Here is a 17,835-nt window from a genome sequence, read left to right on the forward strand (position 1 = left end):
TCCAATCCTGTGGCCACTGCTGAGTTTTCCAAATTTGCTGGCATCTTGAGTGCAGCACTAAAACATTCAACTATCTAAAGACCTAAAAACATCCAACTATCTAAAGAGCTAAAAACATCCAACTATCTAAAGACCTGTCCCACCAGATTCCGTGGAGCACACAGTGCCTCACTCCACCCTGAACTCCCTCAGGGGTTGTTGAAGGTCAACAGCTATAGTAGCAGAGGGCTTAATCTCCGTAGAAAGTGAAGTGAAAATGAAGTTGCTCAGTCGTTTCTGACTCTTTGCGACCCCATGGACTGTAGCCTACCAGGCTTCTCCATCCATGGGATTTTCCAGGCAGGAGTACTGGAGTGAGCTGCCACTTCCTTCTCCAGAGGATCTTCCTGACCCAGGGATTGAACCCGGATCTCCTGCATTTCAGGCAGGAGCTTTACCCTCTGAGCCACCAGGGTTCAGTGAATCTCTGTAGAGGCAGATGGCATATGCCTTTGTTGTTCAGTTTTTGGCAATGTTCTTGTTAAGTGCCAATTTGTAGTTTACACTATCAAAACTTGTGAATATTCTCACTCTATGAAGACCTGGCCACCAACATTCCTGGGTAGACCTTGAGAGTAAGACCCACATCCTAAGCCACTGAATGAGAAGGTGACTTACTGTCAGGAAAAGCTCAGCTTTGCATTTGATCCCTTCAGGAGTCTTGGACTCACCCCTCCCTGCTGTGGCTTTGTGATTGGATCTCTGTGTCCTCATCTGCAGAATGAGTGCCTCCCTTCCTCCTTGTGTGGTGTGACTGAGGTAAATGATGTTCCCAAGCCACTGAGCAAAATGCCGCAGTACAGGGCTGCTCAGAGTACCTCAGCTATTATGAGTTGTCTAAGAGAAATGGTTGGATAGCATCACTGACTCGATGGACCTGAGTCTGAGCAAGCTCCAGGAATTGGTGATGGACAGGGAAGACTGGAGTGCTGCAGTCAATGGGGTCACAGAGAATCAGACACAACTGAGCAACTGAACTGAACTGAAGAGAAGTGGGGTGAGGGCAGATGGTTGGGTTTTCTTTCTAGCTGTCACTCAGCAGCTGAGGTGGGGTTGTTCTCACATTACTGTAATTCCAGGAGGGGAAATGACTTGTCCTTGCAAACTAACTTATGGTTGCATGTACTTTGTTGTGGTGGCTAAATTGTGTCCAACTCTTATGACCCCATGGACTATACCCAACCAGGCTCCTCTGCCCATGGGATTTTCCAGGCAAGAATATTTGAGTGGGTTGCCATTTCCTATTCCAGGGGATCTTCCTGACCCAGGGATTGAGCTTGGGTCTCCTACATTGTAAGCAGTCTCCTGCATTGCAGGTGGATTCTTTACTTGGTTGAGCCACCAGAGAAGCTTCATATTTTTATTGGATCTTAAAGGTGGAAAGAGATGGGAATACCAGATCACCTGACCTGCCTCTTGAGAAATCTGTATGCAGGTCAGGAAGCAACAGTTAGAACTGGACATGGAACAACAGACTGGTTCCAAATAGGGAAAAGAGTACTTCAAGGCTGTATATTGTCACCCTGCTTATTTAACTTATATGCAGAGCACATCATGAGAAATGCTGAGCTGGAGGAAGCACAAGCTGGAATCCAGATTGCCAGGAGAAATATCAATAACCTCAGATATGCAGATGACACCACCCTTATGGCAAAAGTGAAGAAGAACTAAAGAGCCTCTTGATGAACATGAAAGAGGAAAGTGAAAAAGTTGGCTTAAAGCTCAACATCCAGAAAACTAAGGTCATGGCATCTGGTCCCATCAGTTCATGGCAAATAGATGGGGAAACAGTGGAAACAGTGACAGACTTTATTTTGGGGGGCTCCAAAATCACTGCAGATAGTGACTGCAGCCATGAAATTAAAAGATGCTTGCTCCTTAGAAGGAAAGTTATGACCAACCTGGACAGCTTATTAAAAAGCAGAGACATTACTTTGCCAACAAAGGTCCGTCTAGTCAAGGCTATGGTTTTTCCAATAGTCACGTATGGATGTGAGAGTTGGACTATAAAGAAAGCTGAGCGCCGAAGAATTAATGCTTTTGAACTGTGGTGTTGGAGAAGACTCTTGAGAGTCTCTTGGACTGCAAGGGGATCCAACCAGTCCATCCTAAAGGAGATCAGTCCTGGATATCCTTTGGAAGGACTGATGTTGAAGCTGAAACTCCAATACTTTGGCCATCTGATGTGAAGAGCTGACTCATTTGAAAAGACCCTGATGCTGGGAAAGATTGAGGGCAGGAGGAGAAGGGGATGACAGAGGATGAGATGGTTGGATGGCATCACTGACTCAATGGACGTGAGTTTGGGTAGGCTCTGGGAGTTGGTGATGGACAGGGAGGCCTGGCGTGCTGCGGTTCATGGGGTCGCAAAGAGTCGGACACGACTGAGCGACTGAACTGAACTGAAACGTGGAAAATTCTTTAAATATCTGCTCCAACCCCTGCATTGCACAGAGGAGTAAGCTGAGGTTCAGGGAGGTCTTGTGATCTGGACCAGAAGCAGTGTTTAGGATCCCAAGACCAGGCCTCCAAGACCTATTAAAGCCATAACCCATGATCCAGGGTTTTCTAGTGCGTGACTTGTAGGACCACCCGTATTAGGATCACATGAGGGAGCTTTTCAAAATGCAGGTTCCTGGGTCCTACACCTCAATGGTTTGATCAGAATCTCTAAAGATGGGGCCTGGGAACCTTAGGTCACCCTTGAAATCAAGTACCACTCACAAAGTGATCAGTGACCTTGACTTACATTATTATCAAACATGTCTGTCCCCAGTGCCACCTGGTGAAGACTTGGTCACAGTGGATTTCAAACAAGACCATAAATCAAGGGCTCTTGAACCATCTAACAATTTCAGCTATTGTTTGTTAGTTTCCACTTCAATTATACAATGAGCTTTTTCTATACCAGGTTGGCCCAGTTCTGTGGCTCTTGTGAGGTTGTGTAACTCCCTGTAGCTCTCTGCTCTTAAAAATGCCCAAGAAATGAATTAGTGCCTGTAAAGTCTTAGAACTGTTCCTGGCTCAAAGTAACTACTTAGTGAGTGTTAGTCATTAGTATTCTCACTCATCTGAGCAGGAAGAACATCTGTAGAGAGGTGGCACTGATTTCTCTGACACAAGCCTAGATCATAGGGTCCGTGTCCATTTGATTAGCAAAGATGTCTGGAGTTAGTCATTATTATGAAGGACAAGAAAGATCCAGTCTGAGACTCTGTAAATGTGTAGCATAGATCATACTCCCTTATTGTTTGTTTTTCCTACAAAGAGAATATAAGATGAGTTTATTACCTTAGTTTTGGCAGTTTAAATTGCTGCTTGCACCAGCAAAAACTACTCATACCAGGATAATTATTCAGTTTGGGGTTTATTTAATCTCTGAAAAATACACGGAACCTCACAAAGAACATAAGCTGTTGTATACTTTTTAGGTTTTGGGATTTGTACATCTCTAAATTTGAAGACAAATATAGTTCTCATGAACATGGAGAATTTCAGCTACCAAAGAATTCTTAACTGTACAGTAGGTAGTATGCAATTGAGAGAATATGAAAATGAATGAGGAAGTGGTTTCTCCAGCCTAGTGAAAGGGAGAGATGGTTTTTTTTTTCCCCTTGAGTAAAGCATCTGTTCAAGGAAAAAGAAAATGAGTGTGGAGCCAGGAATCCATGATGCCAGCATTTTGCAATAACATCCCCTTTCATCTTCGGATTTCACGGCAGTTTGTGGGCACTAATTAAGTTTCATCTTACTCATACCACTCACACAGAATTTTATTTATTTTTTTACTAAAGAAAACCAGGGTAGGGAATGTATAAAAGGTTGCTTGAAGTTACAAAACTGGGAAAAGCCTCCGGTCCAGAGAGGGAGGGGGCCCAAATAGTGGGCTTGATGGTTGACTCATGGCTTTTGTGGAGTAGGAAGTGATCCCCAGCTACTCTGAAAGAGTGAGCTAGGGACTCAGGGAGGGTCTCAGGGACCAAGAGTGGGACCAGGGACTCAGTCAGTCAGTTCAGTCACTCAGTCATGTCTGACTCTTTGTGACCCCATGGACTGCAGCACGCGAGACCTCTCTGTCCATCACCAACTCCTGGAGTTTACTCAAACTTGTGTCCATTGAGTCAGTGATACCATCCAACCATCTCATCCTCTTTCATCCCCTTCTCCTCCCACCTTCTATCTTTTCCAGCACCAGGGTCTTTTCCAGTGAGTCAGTTCTTTGCATCAGGTGGCCAAAGTATTGGAGTTTCAGCTTCAGCATCAGTCTTTCCAATGAATATTCAGGACTGATTTCCTTTAGGAAGGACTGGTTGGATCTCCTTGCAGTCCAGGGACTCTCAAGAGTCTTCTCCAACACCACAGTTCAAAAGCATCAATTCTTTGGTGCTTAGCTTTCTTTATAGACCAACTCTCACATCCATACATGACTACTGGAAAAACCATAGCTTTGACTAGATGGACCTTTGCTGGCAAAATAATGTCTCTGCTTTTTAATAAGCTGTCCAGGTTGGTCATAACTTTTCTTCCAAGGAGCAAGCATCTTTTAATTTCATGGTGCAATCACCATCTGCAGTGATTTTGGAGCCCCCCAAAATAAAGTCTGTCATTGTTTCCCCATCTATTTGGGATACATGAATCCTAGGGACTCAGGAAGGATCTCAGAGACCAAGGGTGGGGACCAGGGACTCAGGGAGGGTCTCAGGGACCAGGAGTGGGAACTAGAGATTCTGTGTCCAGTGAAGGTCTATGCACCTGGCCTCTCTCACCACTGTACTTCTTGTGGCTTAGCTTGTGTGTTCCTGAATGGATGCATTGGGATGGAAAGTCATACCAACCACTCTAGGTTCTTCTTGGGTGGAGTGTGTTAATGGGCACTTGCTGTAAGGGTGGGAGGGTACTGGTGGACAGAGAGGCCAATCCGTTTCCAAGTAAAGGGGCACCAGGAAGAAAATCAAAGGGTAACAGGTTAGGTTACTCCTTTCCACTTACCATCATGAAGAAGAAGTGAAGTCGCTCAGTCATATCTGACTCTTTGTGACCCCATGGACTGTAGCCTCTCAGGCTGCTCTGTCCATGGGATTCTCCAGGCAAGAATACTGGAGTGGGTTGCCATTTCCTTCTCCAGGGGAACTTCCCAACCCAGGGATTGAACCCAGGTCTCCCACATTGCAGGCAAATGCTTTACCCTCTGAGCCACCAGGGAAGCCACTTACCATCATGACCCTATGTAAAAAGGAAGAAAAAAACTGAGCACAGGCTAGATCTGAGGTCAGTCTCAGATGGCCAGTTGTGCCAGCTGTTTCTAAGACATACCAGGCCCAGACTTGTCCAGGACCCAAAATAAATCTGCCTGGATCTATCAGAACTTTTGAATTGGAACTGAAAGTAATTTAAATTAACTCACTTTCTTTGTTCACACCCTCTTAAGATGATTTTATTAAAAGATTCTACATGAGTGTTTTCACTTGGGTGGAACTAGAATCATAAAATGGGAAGCCCCAGGCAGGTGCAAATTCAAGTAGGAGGTCTCAAAGGCTCAAAAACGACCATATTTCTGAAGTTGATCCAAATGCATAAAAATAGCAGTAAATCACTCACTTCTTTTTTTTTTTTTTCACTCACTTCTTCAAAGACAGTTACATACTAAATTGCAGGGAAATTTATTAGCACATCTAATCTGAAAAAGAAAGTTCTTATATATTTATAAGGCTGTTACAAGCAGGAGGTAGATGGGGAAAAAATCCAGTTGCTACCAGTTTTTACTCCAAATTGTATCAGTTTATTAAAAACAAATAATTTACAAAGGAAGTAGTCCATAACTCTAGTAGAAAATGAATACAAATCAGAAGTATATATATTTTACATTAAGTGATATTAATACAGTTGCAGGTACTAATTAATATGGCTATATATACATGATGTTTATAGATGAGATTATGCTTACCTTCTTGCCAACACCAACGTTTTGGAAAATGTTAAGATAATATTGGTGGTGGCTTAGTTGCTTAGTCATGTCCGACCCTTGCAACCCCGTGGACTGTGGCCCACCAGGCTCCTCTGTCCATGGGATTCTCCAGGCAAGAATACTGGAGTGGGTTGCCAGTTCCCTCTCTAGGATATCTTCCTGACCCAGGAATCGAACCCAGGTCTCCTGCATTGCAGGCAGATTCTTTACCAACTGAGCTACAAGGGAAGCCTCAAGATAATATTACCTTTACTTAAAAAGTCAGCAAAAGTAGTCTACTTGGCATTCTGTCATCGTCATTTTGGTGAGCTGCAATGTAATAGTAATTTATGTTCATGATTTGGTGGTATTGAAAGATCCCCCACATGTCTTTTAGTTATCAAACAAAGATAGAATATACAGTGTTTTTTTTTTTTCCCAACTTGAAAGCAGTCAATGTTTATTAGGGGCTTCCCTGGTGGCTCAGCAGTAAAGAATCTGCCTGCAAAGCAGGAAACCTGGAAGATGTGGGTTCAATACCTGGGTCAGGAAGATTCCCTGGAGGAGGAAATGGCAACCCACTCCAGTATTCTTTCCTGGAAAATCCCATGGACAGAGGAGCCTGGTGGTCTATAGTCCATGGGGTTGCAGAGAGGCAGAGGACACAACTGAGTGACTGAGCACAGTGCTTATTAACCGAGCAAATTACAAAAATAATCATGGTAGATACCTTAGTTCATCCTTGTAATAAGCCTGTTGATCTGGTCTTCCCTGTTGTCAGCATTTCCACTTTCTACAAAACGGGTGGTCTTTTTCTTCATTCCACCTTGTGGAGAAGACAGTTTGAAGGGCCACAGGAAGTTGTTTCCTTCTTTGAAACAGTTTCCAACAGTACAGATCTCATGAATCAGATCCTCCATGCAGAAGATGCCATATTTACCAAGAGATCGAGCAATCAACATGTTATCCATCAGGGCAATTCGCTTCTTGTTGATTTTGCCATAGCCACGCTTGCAGATCAGTTCATATACAGACTTTAGATTTGGGTACCCCCAAACAATGTATGGTTCCACAGTTTCCAGCATGTTAACTGAAGTCTTGGTGAGCTTCACAAAGGTGCCATTGAAGATCTGTGAGAGGCGAAGAAGCTGCAACACTTTTCAAACCTTTGTGCTCACACCACTGATGCCTCTGATCCTGATGACAAATGCCAGTTTGGGTTCCGCGGTACACGGATTGACGACTTTTTGTGCCACCATAGTCATTTAATTTCAGTTCTGTACATCTGCCTGTATTCCTTGTGATACTGCTTGGCTTTTTCATAGATAAATTTCCTCCTTGCCTTTTGTAGCTTCTTTTGGGCAAGCTTCTTCCTCAGGCACCTGATCTTAAATTCTGCAAAATTCTTTCACTTTTTCTTAAGGGTTTTTGGCACAGCAAGAACCTTCTTTTTCTCCTCTTCTGGCGCCCTTCATGGTTCCAGCTGGGAAAGAGGTTTGATACAGTTTTGCTTTTGTTTGTTTTGAACTTTGATGTAGTTTTAAGGGTGAGTTATTTTATGACCCTTGGAGTCTTAAAAATTTGTTAAATCACATATGGTCTAGAAATGAATCCTCTTAATCAGAAAATGCAGTTAACAAGAAAAATCCATCCTCTAAGCTTGCACTCTAACAGAAATCTTTAAAAATTTATTTTAATTTTGGAGGATAATTGCTTTACAATGTTGTTTTCGTTTCTGCTGTACAGCAGCGTGGATCAGCCGTGAATATACATATGTCCCCTCCTTCTTGAACCTCCCTCCCACCACCCATCATTTTACCCCTCTAGGTTGTCACAGAACACTGGATTGAGCTCCCCTGTGTTATATAGCAATTTCCCATTAGCTATCTATTAATGTATATTCTACACACACACACACACACACACATACACAAGCTCAGATGGTAAAAGAATCTGCCTGCAACGCAGGAGACCCGGGTTTGATCCCTGGGTAGAGAAGATCCCCTGGAGAAGGAAATGGCAACCTGCTCCAGTATTCTTGCCTGGAGAATCCCATGGACAGTACAGTCCCAAAGAGTCTGACACGACTGAGCAACTAGCACTTTCAATGTATATTCTAATGGAAAAACTTGAAAAAAGGAAATATGGACAGGGCAAAACATTTCCTCTTTTTATAAACCTTGAACTGATATGCCCTTCACCAATTACAAAGGGTCCCTTGGGCCTCAGAACTTTCCACAAGCGTTTCGGTCTCTATGGCGATGCATAACAGCTGAAACCAAGCCCAGGTGTTAAGGCGGAGGCAGGCTTTGGGCGAGCTTGGGGAGAAAGTCTGGCCGCAGAAGCCATGGAGGGTCGATCCTGAGCCTTTTGGACGGACTGCTCTGCCTTGCCAGGAGTCTGCAGAGCCGCCTGGACATGCCTGTCCTAACCTCCCCATTCGCCAGGGCAGCGGGCGCGGCACACCCCCAGGTGGTAGCTCTGGAGGCACAGATGCGCCTGAGGACCTCCCCTGGGACCCCACTTCCGCTGATGTTTAAACTTCACCCTTCTGGCGCCCTCAGAGGCTATGAATCTGGTGAAAGGAGTCCATTTTGCCTAGGCCCCTGGTCTCATGGAGCCGTTCAGCATCCCTGTTCAAATTACACTCCAGGGCGGCCAGAGACGCCAGGGGAGGTAAGTAACCCCCAGAATCTCTCAGCCTTTATGGACATCTCACTGAACAACTGGCTAGAAGAAGAGTGGCCTCAAGGAGCTCGGGGGTTGAGTCTGGTCTTTATCCTCAGAGGGTGTCCACTTGTCATGCCTCCCGAGGGGGCCTGGAGGCTGCCCCAGCAGCGCTGCTACCATAGGATGCATCCTTTCTTGTCGGCTTCCTCCTCTAGATGCCAAGTTCTTGGAGGCCAGGACTCTAACCTCCCTGGCTCTGCAGCAGTAGAACTCTGCCCAGCACACAGTTGGTGCTCAACGAATGTCTGTCAGTTGAATGAAGTTACTATCAGCATTGGTTTCATTGGTGAAAACTGCTTGGATCTTGGTGTCACAGCCAGGGTTCAAATCCAGCTCCCTTAAATGACTGCCTGACTGTGGGCAAGTCACTTCACCTCTCTCTGCCCCCCCCTTGTCTGCTGATGGAGGTAGTGATGGTCTCCGCATGCCTTAGTGCAAAAGCCAGTGCTACGTTCTGAACTGTACCGTTTTACATTTCAGCTGCTGTTATTAGCCACCCGCCTCTACTATCTAAGGGGGAAGTGAGACCGGTTATCTTGAGGACCTCTTTCCTCCCCAGGGGAATGCAAAGCAGAGCTGCTGTACATCTGCCTGCCCCCAGGAGTGGAGCAGTAGGGCACTGAGAAGTGGGCACCCACCTGGAGAGAGGAGCAATGCCTGAGGGTGTTGAGGACTGAGATATTAAGGCTTGCCAGCTTACTCCTGGGAGGGTACATTTCATAGCTATGTTTGCTCACTGTATCTGGAAACCTGAGTGGTTTGTTAGCAGCTTGAGTGGAGCTGGGAGCTGAGAAAGTGGAAACAGTATAAAGATCATAATGGTCATCACATCGCTCACTCCGGTCTTCTGTAAGTACGCTCATGCACCTTTGAGAGAGAGAATGCAGGAAAGTGAGAGAGGGGTTTGGATGGAGGTCAGGGCTGGAGGAGGAAGGAACAAACAGAAGAAAGAGACCGAGGCAAAAACACTTCTCCCTTACAAATGAACTAATGCTTTTGAGAGAAGACAATTAAAGTGAATCATTGTAAGGCAGAAGATCAAATGACTAACATGCAAGGGAACAAGTTCTAATGCCCCATTCATAACACAGTCAACTAGCAGTAAGAGCAGTTGTGTTCTCCCCAAGGCAATACAGTGTCCCATTTCCACTTCTGATATGCACAATTGGATCACCCACCTTGCCTCATGGTGAACTTCACAGACCATATTGACTTTCCTCAACCTCCTTTGCTGTTGCAAAAGAAGTTGTGATATAGATTTGTAATTAAAAAAAAATAGAAGTGTAAAAATAATTACCCACATCTCTGCAGCGCAAATTATAAGGAAATGTTAATTTAACATACCCAGTGCTTAAAATTACATACATATGTGAGATGAGTGTCAGCAGAACTATCAAGCCTTGATGAACCTCAGCATCCTTCTAAGGAACAGTCTACCCAAGTAACAGTGTTGGAGGGAGAGGCTGCTGGCTTCCTCAGGGATCACAACCAGATGAACATGTTCAAGCTCTTTGAATTTGCCTCAGGCTAAGCCAGAAAGCACCCATAGCAAATGTGGTAGTTCAGGAAGGTGGGAAAGTCAGTTCTGAAAGCAGAGGAGCAACAGGAAGGGGTGGGTACTGCCATGACTGTGAATAAAATCCCTCCAGGTACACACATTGGTTAGAAGTGAAGATTATTGCTGGCAAAAAGGAATGAAAATGCTATTCACTCATCTTATTGGCTGAAGAGCAAAATTAGATCACTCTTAAGCGCTTTGAGGTCCTTGGATGAAAGGTACTTGTAAATACCACAAATTTAATTACATATTTAAATCACAAATTTAAATACCATAAATTTAATTTATGGCCTGGGGAAACTGGAAACAGTTTAATATCCAACAATAGGGAAATGGTTAAGGAAATTATGGTGTATCCAACTGATGAAATATTATGTACCCAGCAGAAGGGTTACAAAGAATTGCTGCCAACATGGGAAAGTGGTTATTATGTTAAGTGAAAAAGACAAGCTTAAAAAAAAAAACCCATTATATCCAGTATGATCTCATTCTATTTATTTTTTAAATTAATTAATTTGTTGGCTTTGCCATGCTTCCTGAAGGATCCTAGTTCCCCAGGATCCTAGTTCCCCAGTGAGAGATCCAACCTGTACCCCCTACACTGGGAGTGCAGTCTTAACCACAGGACCACCAGGAAGTTGCTGCTCTCATTCTATTTAAACAATATAGACAAAGGGAATAACCCAGTAAGTGAAGAGTCATTGTCATCACCTTTATCATTATTTTAATTAAAAAATTTAAATATGGAAATTTTATTGTTATTATTTTGTGAGGTTAGTATCTTTACTTACCTGTTTACCCTGTAATTGCTCTTCATTTTTGACTAAGTCTCGGCTCTTAGATTGGATTGTTTTCTCTCTGCCTGAAGTAACTGCTTCACCTTTTTCTTTAGTGGGGGTCTGTTGATGGCAAACTCAGCTTTGTGTGTGTCTGAAATGCCTTTATTTCTTTCTTAACTCTTGTGAGCTATTTGCTGGGTATAGAGTTCTGTTTTTTCTCAGCATAAAGGCAATATTCCTGGCTTCTGTTCTTATAGAGAAGTAAGCGCTCAGCTTAATTGTCATTCCTTTGAAGTTAATCTTTTTCTCTGGCTGCTTTTAAAAATTTCTCTTGTCTCTGTGCAAAATCTCTGTGATGTATGTAGGTATGGGTTTCATTTTATTTTATCCCACTTGACTTCTGGAATCTGTGGACTGGACCTTCATAATTTCTTTAATATTATTGTCTTTTTAAAATATTACTTGGCCTTTTTTCTCTTTTTTTTTTTTCTGGAATTCTGACTAGACTTTATGCTAGACCCTTTCTGTCTGTCTTCCATGCTTCTTAACCTTTCTTCAGCATTTTCCAGTAAAGAAATCTCTGTATTATATACTTTAGCTATTTTGCAGATCAAACTGTTTACTAATTATCTTTTCAGATGTATCTAAATCACTGTTAAATCTATCCACTAATTTTTTTTATTGAAGTATAATTGATTTACAATGTTTCAGATATATAGCAAAGTGATTCAGTTATATATATACACACATACACACATATGGGCTTCCTAGGTGGCAGAGTGGTAAAGAATCTGCCTGCCTTTACAGGAGACTTAGGAGACAAGGGTTCACTCCCTGGGTCAGGAAGATTCCCTGGAGTAGGAAATGGCAACCCATTCCAGTATTCTTGCCTGGAAAATTCTTTGGATAGAGGAGCCTGGTGGGCTACAGTTCATGGGGTCACAAAGAGTTGGACATGACTGAGCATGCACGCACATATGTATATATATATTTTCAGATTTTTTTCCACTGTAGGTTATTATAAGATATTGAATATAATTCCCTGTGCTATACAGTAGGTCCTTGTTCTCCATTGAATTTTTATATCTTTTTCATTTCTAGAAATTCTACTTGGTTCTTTTAAATACTGTCTTGGTCATGTTTTAGAGTCTCTTGCTCTTTCTGATATCTACCCCCTCCTTTATTTTTTCAAACATATTGTAGATATATTTTTATATATTGTCCAGTATCAGAAGGTTTTTTGGGGATCTGACTCTGGTGTGTATTTTTCTCACTCCAAGGCCCTAATTTTGTGTTTTATGACTTTGGAATGACAGCACACGCTCCTTGAAACTTTGTAGGGCTCCCTGGAGACCTAGGTCGGAGGAGAACTCCTCCAGAGAAGGTATACACTGGCTCCTGCCTGCTGCCAGAGGGCACCAACTATTCGAGAGAAGACTGAATGAAATTCTCAGCTTGAGGTTTCTGGATTTCCCAAGTAGTGTGAATTCTGGTCATAAACTCTTGAGGCTCTCCTTAAGGTTGTGAAGTCTCAGGGGAGACTGTAGTTTTCCTCCTGTATGCAGTGTCAGGGTGTGAGAAAGGCTCTTTCCTGGCAGTCTCCTAGAGAGCTGTGTGTGGACGGTGGGTACTTGCCATTCCACCTCACACTGAGTATGAGGTCTTTTGGATCCCAGCTCTAGCTGAGAGCGTTAACTCCGATACCCTGGATGGGCTCTGGGCATTGTCTCCTGTCCCTGTGTCCTTCCCACAAACCATGAGACTGAATCTCAGGGTCACCAGGTTCTGCAAATGCCCTCAAGATCAACTTGTGCTCCAGTCCACTTTCTCCTCTAGATTCTTATTTTCACATAGTTTTTGTCCTTTGCATATTTCAAACTCTTTTTTTTCCCTAAGCTTTGACCAGGATTTTTATTATTTACAGTTAAAGTGTTATCTAGTTTATTTTACTAGAGAAATAGAAGATTTTTGTTATTGTTATAATAGTAAAATATAGCTGTGTATTCGTTTTTAGCAATTATTGTTTATTATCTTTCCCTCCATATATGAAATAATTTCTTCACAAGGTGTCTTTGAGGTTTTCAGCTTTTCATAAAGCCTTTAAACAAAGTGGACAGAAATATTAGAAAGAATAGTCTATTATACTACTAGGTCTTATTCCCAGGTTATGCCAGTTTTGTACATCACAGGTATAATTGGGTATGTTAAATCAATAGGTCAGAAATGGCCAGAGAGGCTTCATAATAAGCCTCTTCATGCCTGGATTCCACAGATATCTGACAATAAGCCTCTGGAGATTTTACAATATAGAGCAACTAAAGCCCAGTTTCAGAACACGAGGAAAATGCTGGGTGTTGGGTATTGGTAACCTGGTGGTTTAATCACTAAGTTGTATCTGACCCTTTGTGACCCCATGGACTGTGGCCTGCCAGGCCCCTCTGTCCCTGGGATTCTCCAGGCAAGAATACTGGAGTGGGTTGCCATTTCCTTCTCCAGGGGATCTTCCCAACCCAGGGATTCCAACCGTTGTCTCTGTGTCTCCTGCAGTGGCAGGCAGGTTCTTTACTAATGGGAATATGGAAAAGAGCCAAACCTTCCTTTAGGGCTAAAACTCTTAATCAAACTATCATATTTGTTGAGAAACTATAAAATATGCTGGTTCAGATGTCATTAAATTTTCCTCCACTGCCCATTCTCTGAAGGTGGGATGATAGATAGAGGGTGAGTAAAATATCAAAGGAGACTAAAAATCCCAAACCAGGACTCTGATTCCCAAAGCAGTGTAACAACAAAGTTGTCATCATCTCCTGAGGGTAGTGCCTCCCAGAGCAGACCCCCAGAACAAACTGGATTGCCCCACCTCCCTCTCACTCACACTCTCTTTCTTCGGCTGAGCCATGAGGCTTACAGGAATGCAGTCCCACAACCACGGATTGAACCCGCTCCCTCAGCAGTGAAAGCACACGGTCCTAACCACTGGACCACCAGGGAATCCCCTCCAATCTCACTCTTGTCTGAAGATATTGCCAGGAGAAAGGGAATTAGGGAGAGAAAGGAGGAAGGATGAAAGATAAGGTATAAAAGACGCTTTCAGAAGACAACAACTAGCAATTCCCTCTACAGGGTTTTTGCTTCACTTCAAAATTTTAGTAAGCTTTTTACACAGCTTGACGGAGCCTGCGTTTTTACCATTATGGCTGCATTTGTTTGGCTTAAGATTTCGTTAAGCTTCTTAAAATGGAAATACCTCTGGGACAGAAATGCCTGCTGAGCAGGGAACAGTGACAGTGTCCATAGGCAGTGGTGGGACAGGCGGATGGATTGGAGAAGACCCCCCTGTCCCCAGGGGCAGTCTTTGCTCAACTCAGCCAGCTGTTCATAGGCAGTGATTTGGCCTTTGTGATTTTTTCCAAAAGCAGAAATCTGCATTTGTGTGAGAAATGTCATGATTTTTAAAGTGTTAGCAGCTAATCCCACAATTAAAAAAACACACAGGAAAAGCCAAACAAAACACATCTGTGGGCTGGACGCTGTCCACGGGCCACCAGTTGGTGACCTTTGTGTTGGACTTGGTTTGCTGGACAGCCCCCTTGTGAAAGAATTTATCACCTCCTTTGCTAGTACAGAGCAGAGAGAGGGAAGAGATGGAGGGCCTTGTTTATGGAGCTGTGTGAAGACAGAGAAGAGGTGGGCAAGGGGAGAAGCCACAGCGAGACCCTCGCTGTTCTGAGCAGACTGGGCCCCTGGCCAGAAAGCCCTGGATGTGCTGTCTTCCCAGCAGCTGGACATGAAAGAGCAAGTCAGATCCTCCTTCAGGATGCTGTTAATTCCAAATGGGAGCCTGCGGAGTCATTCTTCCCATATGGAATTCATAAAGGAATGTAAAAAATATTTTCTGGGGGAGTATACAATATCCCTGAGAGATAAGTAAGTTTACATGAAAGCTACTTACAGGTGATTCTTTCCTAGTCATTGATTAAACAGATCTCTAAAGACTTTACCCAGGCAACATTCCTTAGTCTTATTTGTTACATTAAAAAAAATTATAACGTGTCATTTTAGCTTGTTTAGATGGACTGAGCTCTGAATGTAAGATCTCACTGTGTTGCATCAACTCTGCCCACACCCCTCAGGTAAACGGCAGAGGGGATCATCCCTTCACCATGGGTTGGTAAATGTTCCACTTTTTTTCTTCCAACATTTGTCAAGAAAAAAGCTTTATGTTTGAAATATGATGAATGGCACATATTTAAAGTGTACCACTTGGTAAGTTTTGACATATGTGTGTAACCATCACCCAGTCAAGATGAGAAACATACCCGTCACCTACAACCATGAAGGTTTCCTTGTGCCCCTTAGCATGTCCCCTATGCTGCTTGCATGCTAAGTCGTTTCAGTTGTGACTCTTTGGGACCTATGGACTGTAGCCCACCAGGCTCCTCTGTCCATGTGATTCTCCAGGCAAGAATACTGGAGTGGATTGCCATTTCCTCCTCCAGGGCATCTTCCCAACCCAGGGATCGAACCCGCGTCTCCTGTGGCTCCTGCATTGCAGGCGGATTCTTTACCACTGAGCCACAGGGGAAGCCCATAGCATGTCCTCCAACCCCCAGGTAACTGTTTAATCTGCTTTCTGTCACTAAAGGTAAGTTTGCATCTTCTAGAATTTTGTTGGAATGGAATTATACACTGTGGCCTCTTTAATTTGTTCAGCATTTTTCACTCAGCATAATTATTTTGAGGTCCATTATGAGTACTGTGGGGAGAAGGCAATGGCACCCCACTCCAGTACTCTTGACTGGAAAGTCCCATGGATGGAGGAGCCTGGTAGGCTGCAGTCCATGGGGTCGCTAAGAATTGGACACGACTGAGCAACTTCACTTTCACTTTTCACTTTCATGCATTGGAGGAGGAAATGGCAACCCACTCCAGTGTTCTTGCCTGGAGAATCCCAGGACGGCGGGGCCTGGTGGGCTGCCGTCTATGGGGTTGCACAGAGTCGGACACACTGAAGCGACTTAGCAGCAGCAGCAGCATGAGTACTGTGATTCATGGGGTCGCAAAGAGTCGGACATGACTGAGTGACTGATCTGATCTGATATGATGAATACTGTGTTTATCGATTCTGTTGCTTCATAGTATTCCTTTATACAAATGTAAGAATTTATACTTATTGATAAAAGTATATCATATATTTGGGTTGTTTTCAGTTTTGGGATCCTTACAGTTGGGGTGCCAAGAACATCTGTGTACACATCTTTGTATGATCGTGTGCTTACATTCTGCTTGGTAAATACATACCTAGAAATGGAACACCTGGGTCATATGGTCCCCTATATATTTAACTTTTTTAGGACATACCAGCTGTTTTCCAAAGTGGATATACCGTTTTATATTCCCATCAGCAGTGCAGGAGAGTTCTAGTTCCTTATATCATCTCCAATACTTGATACAGTCTGTTGATTTGGTTTAACCCATTCTAGTGGGGATGATGTGGTATGTTGGTGTAGTTTTAATGTACAAGTTTCTAACGAGATCTTATGTGCTTATTTGCTATGTATATACCTTCTCTGAAGTGGCTGTTGAAACTGTTACTCGTGTTGTGTGGCATTATTGAATTTGAGAGTTCTTTATATGTGTTCTGGATTCAAGACCTTTATCAGATAAATGATTTGCCAATATTTTCTTCCAGTCTGGTCTTGTTTTTCATTCTTTAAACAGTGTTTTTTTGAGCAGAAGTTTTAATGAAGTCCAGTTTACTAATCAGTTCTCTTTGTGCCTGTGTGTCAGATTGTGCTTGTGTGTTGTATCTAAGAAATATTTGCCTACACCAAGGTCATAAAGGATTTCTATTATGCTTTCTTCCGGAAGTGTTAGAATTTAAACTCAGGCTTTTAAAAACAAATACTGTTTATTTAATTTTAAAAACTGAAGTATAATTGGCCTACAACACTATGCTAGTTCCAGGTGTGCAATGCAGTGATTCAACATTTCTATATCATGCAAAATAATCACTACTGCTCCCAACTGTTTATGAGAACTGGGGTCCCAATTTATTGAAATATCTCCTTCCCTGTTCCCATGAAGGCCAGCCTTTTCTACCTCAGGGACGAGGAGAAACACAGACCACAATGATGGAGGCCCCCCAGACGTGCACAGGAAGCTGCCATCCAGTGCTGGAGAGGACCGGGCCACGCTGCTAGGGTTTGCAATGATGGGTTTCTCGGTCCTAATGTTCTTCGTGCTTGGAGTAACCATCCTGAAGCCCTTCTTGCTCAGGTGAGAACAGAGAGAGGAGACAGAACATTTATCCTAGGTGTAGGCACAATGATAGAAGAGAGGGGAGGCTGGCTTTGCTTTCTCCAGAATCCCTGTTCTTCTCTTAGTGCTGGGAGGCAGGTGGGTGTGGAGGAAGGGGTGGTGAGAAAGTGAAAGACATTCCTTTGCTGCTCCTCAAGTCTCCAAAGTCTTTCAATAGGGGGTCCACATATTCGATATCCCTGCAGGTAATACATTCTTTAATACACTAGCATCCTAGGGAAGGAGATGAGCATGAGTTTCTGCATGAACATAACAAAAATTTTTTGAGTCTGAGTTTTTGAGTTTGGTAATATCTACCTGGCACATTGTAGTTGCTCAATAAATATTAGTTTTCTTTTAAGTAGTTTCCTTATTAAACACATGTAATAAGTTACCATTAAATATATACTATATATCAAACATATATTTTATCCCCATATAAACTTAGAGCAAGTCCATGAAGGAAGCATTATTATTTTGATTTT

The 17,835-nt window shown here is 43.2% G+C and overlaps 1 protein-coding gene and 1 pseudogene across 2 annotated transcripts in view; one reads left to right on the plus strand and one right to left on the minus strand.

Moving 5' to 3' along the window:
• Positions 1 to 17,835, plus strand: part of KCNMB3 (potassium calcium-activated channel subfamily M regulatory beta subunit 3) — a 77,651-nt gene that overhangs the window by 42,063 nt on the left and 17,753 nt on the right. The window contains exons 1-2 of one of the 2 annotated variants that reach the window (XM_006054303.4): positions 8,049 to 8,659; positions 17,138 to 17,329. In XM_006054303.4, coding sequence (XP_006054365.3) covers positions 8,598 to 8,659; positions 17,138 to 17,329 — 254 coding nt within the window. In that variant the 5' untranslated portion in view covers positions 8,049 to 8,597. Of the gene's footprint in view, positions 1 to 8,048; positions 8,660 to 17,137; positions 17,330 to 17,835 lie in introns of those variants that run through there. The other variant, XM_045166062.1, reaches the window with a different exon arrangement.
• On the minus strand, positions 6,715 to 8,423 carry LOC102404505 (annotated as a pseudogene).

This window comes from Bubalus bubalis, chromosome 1 (genome assembly GCF_019923935.1).
Source record: "Bubalus bubalis isolate 160015118507 breed Murrah chromosome 1, NDDB_SH_1, whole genome shotgun sequence".
Lineage (NCBI taxonomy): Eukaryota > Metazoa > Chordata > Mammalia > Artiodactyla > Bovidae > Bubalus > Bubalus bubalis.